This window comes from Centroberyx affinis, unplaced genomic scaffold (assembly GCF_046629955.1).
Source record: "Centroberyx affinis isolate AG114_WGS23_722 - 3 ecotype Tasmania unplaced genomic scaffold, CSIRO-AGI_Caff_v1 ptg000264l_1, whole genome shotgun sequence".
Classification (NCBI taxonomy): domain Eukaryota; kingdom Metazoa; phylum Chordata; class Actinopteri; order Beryciformes; family Berycidae; genus Centroberyx; species Centroberyx affinis.
Genome location: NW_027278945.1, coordinates 191,891 through 203,046, shown reverse-complemented (window position 1 = coordinate 203,046; position 11,156 = coordinate 191,891). Strand labels below are relative to the sequence as shown.

Here is an 11,156-nt window from a genome sequence, read left to right as displayed (position 1 = left end):
AGGATTAAGGAAGACGGACCTTGTGACAGGCCTAAATCCCCACAGGCCTAAAACATGTGGAGCCGTTGTGTGTGTATCTCTCTCTCTCTCTCTCTCTCTCTCTCTCTCTCTCTCTCTCTCTCTCGCTCTCTCTCGTTATGCCCCCTTGTGTTAAAATGTCAACTGCAGTCCAGGAGATGCGGGGGCTGTAAAATAATCATGGTTCCAGCAGTAATTTCATTCTGCTGGCAGACGCACAGATTGTTTTTAACTGCTTTACTGCTACAGTAACACCGTCTTATCACTGCTTTACTGTTGCCGCTATTCATCACCACTAATTAAAACAAGTCAATAAAGAATCATTTGTCTCCGTTGAGTCCATATGGGACGGACTGTGTGCCTGCAGGGAGGGTCGCTGTCCAATGTACTGAAACTTGCTGCTAATGTGAAGTTTTGACTGAATCTTGTACGGCAATGTTCTTACATCTAATATCATTTTCCACCAAAACGTACACAAACCTGCTTATATCGACTTAATTTATGCTAAATACTGATAAATAATTAAACGTGGGTCACCAGGCTAACTCGCACAGCTATGGAGGGAACACTGATCCTGAATGCTGATGTGTTTTTTTCCCATTTAGATATGGATTCTGTGTTCTACATTAAAAACTCAGTAGTTCAAATTTGGAAGAGGTATTGTAAGTGCTCACAGCTTGAGAGATTATTTCAATCAGTAGTTTATATCTCAAACACACAAGCTTGTGAGTACACAGCCAAAAGACTGGCTTTCAGGGGTGACTTGATGGAAAACTCTTGAGTGAAGCACTCACGATCTAACACCACTTGAGTTTTAAAATCCAAATGCATTTTCCAGGGAATATACTATTACTCGTGTTGCATAAATCATTCATGAAAGCACTGTGCGCCGATTATTCTCTCCTCTTTTTAGACAGCCCCCTTTTCCTTGCCTTTGATCCCAAGAACTATCAATATTTGCTAAACGTTTCTCACAAAGCCCGTTCATGCACCGGAGAGGCTGCAAAGGTTTCACAGGCTATAGGATAAGATATTGGAGTGGCATTAATGAGATGCCCAGAGCGATTTCCCTATACGTGCGTAAGAGCAGCAGATGTAGCAGCACTGTCCCGTGGGATCTCATCCTTGGAATTTCATCAGCGGTCGGGCGACCCGCACCTCCTCGAGAGGGGAGAACTGGGTGGCGGACGTGGTAAATCATCTTTACTATGGATTGTAATTATCGGTCCACTGACAATCCCTATCCCACCCCCCAAAAAAAGTGTGTCTGCGCGCGCGCGCGCGCCTGCTGTGTCTTACTGTGTTCCTGTGTGTGTGTGTGTGTGTGTGTGTGTGAGTGAGTGAGTGAGTGAGTGAGTGACGGGAAGGGGGAGTTTGTGGTTTGCGGAGTGTTTGTGGGATCAAAAGTAATTTATTCATCACTGGAATATGCATTATTCACCACGTCCACTCAGCAGCCACAGCATCTTTGTCTTTATTGTTCATCATCCCTGACCTGTCGAGCAATTCCTAAAGAAAGTAAACAGCCCCAACTTTTTCCATATCAGACAGATACAGACCCTCATCTGGTAAAGGTTTTGTATTAAGATCTGTCTATAGGCTAGAGAGAGAAACCTCTGATCAGAATAATCATTATACATTCTCTCTTAGTGCTAACTTCTTGCAAATGAAAAAGTGAAATTAAACTATTCCTCAATTTGTTGGGGACTGGGCCCTGGTCCTCAGCTGCAGAACCTGCAGGGCAAAACCAATAAGTCCAGTACTGTATTGAAGGGTTAAAGACAGTAGCCGACAGTAACCACATTTTCTCTGTGCATTAATAAACTATACTGTCCAATCAACCTAATTACATCGAAATAATGGATCGTGAGGTCGCTCACCGATCCCCTGAACCACAGCTACCTCACTGACCTAACCCATTCAATCTATTGTATAACAAGGTTTAGCCCGCAGTGGAACTGGCGTATTCATGAAATACCGAGAAGCAATGAGGAATGATGAGGAATCTCAGCTACTTACATTACCAACTGAAAGGGACTTTTTTTCGTGACAATGGCTGCAAACATCTTATTTAAAACAAGTGTCTTCGTGTTCACACAAGAGTTTCATTCAAATATTGGTTTACGCTCTTCAAAGCAGAGCGCACAGCAATAACAGCACTGGTTTCAGTTATATTGAGACTATTCCAGGTAGACTGCGCTAGATGAAATGTTCAAACTTCAATATCAAATGTGCTTCAATTTCTTATTAGAAAAAAAATAAATCAAAGCAAAGCAACTAATCCTATGATAAATATTAGGAGGATATGCCTCGCCTATCATATACATAGCCTATCACAGCAAACATGTAATATCCTGCTGGAGTATTATAGGAATATTCTAGTGGTACCATAGGAGATAAAGAAAATGCCATAAAGTACGATAATGTCACTATAAACTCACTATTGAGTACCACAGACACACTATAAGTCCCCATAGAAAAATTGTAGGAATATTATGGTGAATGTGTCGTTATTGGTTATGGCCAGGATTTGAAGTAATTGTGTTTTACATCTCTGGAGCTTCTTGTGGGGGCTGGCTGTTATAAAATGCAGCAGCAAATCGGATGGGAGAGCAGCGCATCACTGACTGACAGGGGAATTGAGAGGTAGGACGACTGAATGAGTGACTCAATGAGAGAGAGAGAGAGAGAGAGAGAGAGAGAGAGAGGGGAGAGAGAGAGAGAGGCTGGAGAACAGAGAGCAGCTGCAAAAGGTGGTCCTCCGCTCCCAGACCTGCAATGCTGAAAGATCAGGAGGCATGAGCAGCCCCAGGATGGCTAAAAAAGTATTTCAGTGGATGTAAATCTTTTTGCGTTCCGGATGGATTGTATCGCTCTATTGTTTTCTCGGACCACTGGAAATTGGAAAAGATTATTTTACGCGCACGTGTGAGCGCTCTCTCTGACTCACTGGATGTCCGGATTATACCTTTTGGATGTTTTTGGAGGGTATGAAAGATTAAGAATTAGATGGCTCTACAAATCAAATAGGCTCCCAAGGTGTGGAATATTATATAGGCTGCTACACACACATCCCACATGGCTTTACCAAACTCATCGGGGTCTTCTGGAGATGGGAAGCCCAACCCCAGCCTCATAGACCTGGGGACATTCTTCGTTGACTCCGATATTATATTTGGATTTACAAGTCACTTACTAAAGAGAAAGACAAAGGTAAGAGTGTCCATGTGTGTTGTTTTTAAACACACAATTTCAAAAATCTTATCTCATGTGTTGGTGTTATCACTGCATAGGAAATGATCAGGAAACAGTGACAAGAAAGACAACTGATTTGTCTTTGACAACGGATCCTGCCTTTGACTGTCCGGTATTCAGGAGCTTGAACGGCGCATCAGTGAATCCCCTCCTGGTGTCAAACTTCACCCCGGATATCTCTTATGATCAATTTGTCTTATTCAACACTTTTCGCTAATTTTGCAGCAGACAAATCACAGGTATCTTTGACAGTGATTATTTCTATTTATAAAAACTGCAGCTCCGCGGAGAGGTGATGGCCAATAGCAGAAATCAGGACAAGCTCCTGAACACGCGTCAGGGCAATGACAGCATCATTTTACTACAGCACCAAATAGACAACTATCTGATAACCCATTAAAGAAATAATTTAAAGCATTTAGACTAAAGATTTGCCGTAATTAGGCTGCCAAAAGTTTGATAGAGGTTGCACAAATAATTTAGATGTCACTCTCAATTAATATGATTGATGCCTCACTGTAGGAGCGCTTGTGGGATATGCGAAGATTTATATAGACTAATCATTATCTTAATCGTAGTTCCCAACTCTGGTGGCACTGGAGAAGAGATTTGACCTCATTCTCCCCAAGTTAACCCCGTCAGATCGCCTATAATTTGCTACCAGTTGCGCCGCCTAAAGACAAAAGACTGTAGGTTTTCCTAAACGGGTCGAGTGAGGCCAGGGAGAGGGGAAACCGTTTCAGATGTCGAGGGAGGCAACGCATGTGGCCACCGCCGCTTACATCATCCACATGAAATATTCAAAGTTTACAAATTAAATATTTAACCTCGTCCCCCCGCCCTTCCAAATCTGCGAGAAAGGCTGCTCCCTACACGCGCCAGAGGATGGCGCCAGAGCAACACCAACCACACAGCGACAGTCCTGCAGCTGCAGGGAGAGGCAACAGTTGCTAATGTGCTCTGAAACTGAGCAATCACACCTTCTGCATTGAACAAAAAGCTCAAACGCAAAATTAAGACAGATAGAATGACAGAAATTCAAATTCATATTTAAATTCAAAATTCAGATTATATTCTATTCTAACATAGGGGTAGGCTATAGTCCTGATAGACCAAAAATGACAAAAATCTGCGGGATATAAAATTAAGACTACACATCATAATAAGTAGGCTTATATCAGTGATATAAGTCAAATAAATATAGCCTATGGTCTATTGGGGGTGGGGTGGGGGTGTGTGTAAATAAATTATCTAATTGGGTTTTTTTATATTGGTGGTTATTTGCCTTGTCCTTATCACCGACTGGAAGTCATAGTTTGTTTTGTCCACCTTTTAGTTTACCTTTAAATCACAGTTCACTACACTAACCAGCCGGCTCCATGGCATAATAACAGCCCTGAACCCCCGTGTAGTTCCCCCATCCTGCGCCAGAAAGTTTTCGAAGCCCTCCCATTCCAGCAGTACTACCGCCCCCTGCGCGCTGCCGTGCACCCCGTTGAACCAAAACTGCTTCGCGGCTTGTAAAGTTATGGGACTCACACCATGTTCCTCACGATCAGCAACTACTGGTCCCGTACAATCTGACAGATGACTGGTAACCTTCAGCCTCGCCTATGGCTTTACCTCGCATTTTCCACCAGCAAAACCTTTGAGTTTGGTATTTTGCGAAGTTCTCCTGAAGGTTTAACCTTGATCTGGGAGAATGAACTCATTTGGGGGCAATTCAACTCATGATGGAAGGGACCTTGACAACCGCAGGTTCACTGTAAGTGTTTTATAGCACATGCGTAATAAGTTATAGAAAAGTGATTTGCTTGTACTCATGCAGGTTATAACCTTTCCACTTGTCATACTATATGCCGCATAGCCTGCATTTCTGTTGGGCAGGTAGTCTGTGCTCTTGTAGAAACGGGTTGTCAAGGTACAGACAAACAACTCCACCATCAAACTTGCATACACTGGAGCTGTTTCCCTGTACTGTTCCTTTTTTTTTTTTTTTTTTACCCCGAAACAATTAACTAAGCCGTTTCCTTATGCTGAAGGTGGAGGGATGTCCAAGTGGAGAGTCGCCGGCTTCTGTCGATATAACCCCCAGGAAAAGGCTTCACTCTGCGGAGGACGCGCGATGCAGCAGCCGGCCTCCCCCCGAGGGCGCAGGGTCGGTTCCCATCTCGGAGTCGGAGGAGAAGGGAAGCCTTTGCCAACAATGTCAGATGAAAGTTTCAGAGCTGAAGAAGCAAGCACTAGCTTTGGCAGATGCAAGTTCATTGAAGGTTTGTGAAAGATCGTTTTTCCCCCCCACTCATTTCATCTCTATTTCAAACAGTAGCCTATTGCTTTTCTGGCTATGAGACCCCCACAGGTTCTGATTACCTATAAAAACTGCATTGCTCCATTCTGCAATGCAATTCCTATTTAGTAAATGCATACTAATAAATGCCAATTTCTAAATTTAGGCCAAAACAATCATACTCTTACACATAGACCCAGTGTTTAATCATTGACAAGTGCATGATGATTGATATGTGTCTGTGGACTCACCATGGCAAAGGGACACGCATCTCTGTAAGGATAAGACAGCAGTGTGTGGCCTTAGCTTTGTGAGCAGCCGCTCAGTCTGAGCTGCTGTAACACCACATGTCACAAGACATTATTATAGAGCTGCATTTGTCTTTTGGCTGTACTTGACCTGATTCACACTGCCCCTAACATTGATTTCTGTGGACACTGGAATTACATCCAGTTGAGGGTTTTTAAATTCAGCAATAAACCTCCCTCTTCATCCTCTTGTAAAGTTGTTGATTTCTATGCCTGACTTCAGATACTGGCCTTGGATGTGAAAACTGAAGGTTTTGAGACTTTGGAAGTGGCCCATTGTTTAGCTAAACAATGCTTATCTCTTTATTTTGCTGTTGGGGAGAGGGTGTGGGGGTGGGCGAGGGGGTCGAAACAAGCGAGCTGCTCGCGTCGGAGACTGAGGAGGAAGTTAAGTCCCAGTTGACCTTCGCTGTGCATTGAAAGTGTTCCTGTATGGCTGGTCCCACAATTCCCACCGCTGTTAAATATAGGCCCTCAGACTGCTGTTGTTGTGGCGGGCTGAGTTCGCCCTAGGGTCTGCTCTCCTTTGTTGTCCTGTTTTAGAGAAGGTCTCGAGCTCGGGTTGGATTACAGCTCCTCAGGCTTTGCCCCAAATCCCATAGCAACTGATTTTCATACGGGAACAGGTATACGAGGGACAAGGGCACATTTCTGTAGCACCTGGGTTCGCTCTTTGAGACTTCTGTATGTGTGGTCTAATCTGTGTGGGAGATTGTAAGCATATCAGATCTATATTCAGGTATCAGGTGAGTCCACCCCCTAAACACATTTACTCTACCCCCATCTGCCATTATCTGGCCATGGGAACTGACCTCCCCTTTTTAGTGCGGGACCCTCCAGCCATACTTGTGGCCTTCACCAGGTGCTGTGTGGTCCCCCCAGGGGTGGAAGCATGGAGGGAGGGATGAGAGCTGCCCCCTTTTTCCTATTTTGCACTTGTTGATGGCTAGATTGGGCCTTAATTCCGGGGTGGTAAACAGTGATGGCAGGGTGCTGTTATTGTACCAGGGTCGTGGTATGGGCTTGTCTGACTGAAGGATAATAAAGCCATTGTCTTGTCGGGGTTGTGCTGCTCACCTGTTGGGCCTCGTTGGGTGGATGTGGTTCTGGCTGACCGCTTCCACAGAGCTTCCTCTGCGGAGAGAATAGGGTCAGTAGGGCGACTCACGTGGCCTGGTGGAGTGTCTGGCTTTGGGAGTGAGGAGCTCCACGCTACCTGTTGCAGTGGACGGGGCTTGGCCAGTGTTGTGTCTGCGACTGTCATGGGAAAGCGAGAGCGGAGACTGTTTATGCGAGGTCTCGCTTCCCCTCCCTCCCCATCCGCCTGCCGTCCCGTTTTTGTGAAGAGGAAGTCAGCTTGGTCCCCAGACATCCCTCACCCCCTCACCCTGCCAGCAGACTTATTGTTTGAATACAGTAGTAGCTAGCGCATAAAATTCAAGGAAGAGCATTTGAGTCGAGTGCGTGTGCTTTTCTACACGAAGACTATGAGAGGGAAAGTTCACTGGGAAATACACAGAGAAGCCTTCCAGACAAGCTTGTGTATTTTCCTGTTTGGGCTTAAAAGAACCTGCTTAAGGTCCCCCAAGATATTTAGTAAAGTAAGGAGATTAACTGGGCTGCAGGTCTGGGAGGCCGTGGTTAGTACAGAAGCTGCATAAGTGGACAGTGGCTGCATCACAGTGCAGTTTGCTGCAGGAGCCGCTGGGTCAGCATTAGAACAATGAAGATGACAAGTGATTTCTTTATGGTCTGCTGCTGCCTCCACATCTATTGGCAGCAATTAGCCTTTTTTCACGCTCGCTGCCCTTAAGTGCCTGCCTCGTTTTCAGAGGAACAGTTCCAGTGTCTCCTTGCCTTTAGTTTGTGTATTTATTGCCAACTTTGTGCAATCTTTGACATTGCTGATACTACTACAGTATATTGCTTTTAATACACCGCATTTACATTTAGAGCGCTTTTCTAATTATAAATATTTTAAGACAATGTATCGAGGGGCTCAACCCCAAATTAACTTGCTAAATTATGTCCTTGAGCTACTACCCTTAAGTTTCCACTGGCTTGACACATTTTATGGTATTCAGACAGCAGACAATTAAAAAAAAAAGCCTGGGAAGATGCCCTTTGCACAAAGGACAGACAGAAACAGTGGAGACACTGGCAATCTCCAGACTTTATTCTCACCGCTAATCAAAGGCATTCACCCACTTAATGCACTTGATTCGCATAATTAAAACCTACAGTAACAAGTGACTTCAATGGTGAATAGCAGACTGTCTGGATTCAACAATTATACACTGTGCTTAATGTGGCTGGACATGGCGGCTAGGTGAGATATGTTATGAGGAAAGATGATCTCTTAAAGGCTAACCTCAACTTCAAAGTAACCAATTACCTCTGCTGTAATCAAAGGTTCTGTCAACAGTCAGCCGCCATACACAGATACAGATACACAGGACTATACAGCTGGCTTAGATCCAGCCTCAGCTCATAAATAGTAACTCCCCGTACCTATGCCTCTGACCTGAAAGGGTTACTTAGTATTTTGGTCCTGCGTGCTGATGAGATGAAATGAGAGGAAAGCGGTTTTTGTGTGCGCGCCATCAGCCATCTCATGAAAAAGTTAAAGAGACTGTCAGTCATAACAATAGGCCATTAGGTTTGTATAGGCCCTGTAGCCTGGAGTTATTGTGACCTGTAAGGACTGTAATTCCTCACCCATGGCCAGGCTGGAGCGGCTCAAGCCCTCGGTCACAGCTTAGACAGAAGCGCTGTCACTTGATATCTTTTTTGAAAAGGCGAACCCTCTTTGTATCCCCCGAACCATGAGAGAGGCAGCGCTCAGGGAGAGAGGGAGTTAAAAAGACCCGAGTTTGTTGATGAAATATGCAAGGGGCTGCATCTTTGCTCACGTTGAAAGAATCCCTGAAGAACAATTTGAAAGCGCAGAAAACTACATCACTGACTGCCACTGAGAATACTTTGTGTTTGTTTTCCTCAAAGGCCTTATATATTCTCACTGATTATTGGCTGGGACCTGGAATATTTTCAAATGTTTTCCATTTTTTAAATATACGTTTGTGTTATGGTATAGCCAGCCAGGGAGTGCTAAGGAATATAAAGTGGATGGCAAGGGCAGATACACCAGGGTTTGGAAATGTGGCACAGAATGCAAGGCAGTGATATGGCCAGCATAGCTAACACCCGCTCATAAATACTAACACATGAATATAAAATCAGTGTGGGACCTTGCGAGCTGCAGTGGTGCACTGACTGATTAACAGAGAATGTCCTGCAGGGCTCTGAGGGCTTGGAGATTTGGATTAAGTTGAGCTGTTGGAGGTTGAGGTCAGTTGCAGCCAGGCCTCACCTTTCTAGTGACCTTTGACCTCTGGCCACAGGGAAACCAGGTCACTATGGAGATCTAGGTGGAACAAGGTTTTATTGGGGTTTTATAGGGAGTGAGCAAACCACCAGCTGATAATGAATACCATGCACTATCGATATACGTATGCTTGATGGGTCTGAACCTATTATAGATAGTTATGTGTGAGTGTGGCTATGAATGTGGTTGCAGGGATTTATTTGTACCATTTGGCCCCATGTTACAGGACGTTGTTCATGTTGAATGTGTAACAATGGGACAAAACTATTATCACAAAAAACACATTTTGCTTCATGTCTGTTTTGTTGCTACTTTGTTCCCTATTTGACCCTTGATCCAGAGTCCAGAGTTGTTAGTACTACAGTGAATCCATCTAAGTGTTACAAATTTCTTTTGTTTCCTGAAGTATGGAGAAAAGGAAATTACTTAACCCAACGTCATTCAACAAACGTTTCCGGGCCAAAAAGTGTGTGGCATTGTATGATATGCATTTGTTTATCTTTGTTTTTGTGTCTGTGTTTATTTCTGTTGCAGTAATACTGTGTGTGTGTGTGAGTGTAAATGAGTTAGTCTTTGCTTTCTTGAACCTCATGTATTGGACTTTATGTTGCTTGCTTTCCGTCTGTTTTCCTGACCCAGTCCTGCCCACCTACAGATCTGTATAATTTTCACAGAAGCAGTGGGACAGAGGCTTTGGCTGCCACGGCCAAGGAGCCAGCAGGACCTCTGCTTTGTAGCTGGTGGCACTGTGTGTAGAAGACGGTGTGTTTGCAAGTGAGTGTGAGAGAGAGGGCAAGGGAGGGGGCAAGTCAGGGAGAGACAGAGAGAGGGGGGGTGGGTGTTGGTGTTGGCGGATGGGTGGAGGGGCTGCGGATCTACCTGGCTGGCTACTATTTCTCAGGCGGGTTGGGGGGGGGGGGGGTGTTACCTCTCCTTTGTTGACTGACCCCCGACCTTTCTGTCAGTTCTCCCAGTCTTTATGGTGGGTTAGGGTTTCAGGGGGCCGACCTGGGCTGGAACAGGTGTACACTGCCAGGCTCACTGTAGGAGAGCTGAGGACAGGACAGGGTGACTGGCAGACGGATGGCCAGAGAGAGGAAGGAAGAAGGGAGAGAGGGAGGGAGGGATAGAAAGAGGCTGTGTGAAAATCTCCCTCCGGTCGTGAAACTGGAGCTGGGTAGAGTTAAAACAGAACATGACCATATCATTCTATTCACCTCTAAGCACCTGAGCCCCCGAGGCTCTCTATAGTGTGTGTGTGTGTGTGTGTGTGTGTGTGTTGCGTGCCTGTGTGCCTGTTCAGCGGTGCATGTGTGCATGCCTGCTAGAGAGCATGGGAGGAAATGAGAGAAGAGACGGGAGGATAGAGGAGACCCTGGGCTGAGAGGTGCCTCCATTTCATCCCTGCATGCAGTGTGACTTCTGCTTTATGGCATGTGTGCTGTATTAAACCGCAGAGCAATAATCTGGTGTCAAGCGGTGCAGAGACCACAGGCATCAGTCATGGCTCTTCCCTCCTGTACTGTGTCTGCGTGCGCCTCAGCAGTATGCAGCCGTTCAGATCCCACCCTGCCTCACGCCTCCACAGAGTCATTCATTCATTCTCTCAGCAGCTTTCAGCTACTTATTCATGTGACCAATTTGATTGGTGTTTGCATGCATTATGTTCAGTTCTCTTGGACTAACAGTGCAGCACAGTGGACACATAAGAGAAACAAATTGTCATTCATGTTTTGATTTAGTCACTCCAGGAAGTATATTTTCTTCAAGAACAAAAAAAAGGTTAATATTTTACCACAAAAGATGTTCTTTCATTCAATATACTGTATATATTTATATATATGTAGACAAGGCTATTTTTCAGGAAAAATATCAGGAATATTGACTGTGCATGTGAGCT

General features: G+C 44.9%; 1 protein-coding gene across 1 annotated transcript in view; it reads left to right on the top strand.

The window, feature by feature from the left end:
• Positions 1-4,852: 4,852 nt before the first annotated feature.
• The window catches only part of kif26ab (kinesin family member 26Ab), a 71,325-nt gene continuing 65,021 nt past the window's right edge, over positions 4,853-11,156 (top strand). The window contains exons 1-2 of the mRNA XM_071546513.1: positions 4,853-5,038; positions 5,316-5,546. Of these exons, the coding sequence (XP_071402614.1) occupies positions 4,976-5,038; positions 5,316-5,546 (294 nt within the window). The 5' untranslated portion in view covers positions 4,853-4,975. The remainder of the gene's footprint in view (positions 5,039-5,315; positions 5,547-11,156) is intronic.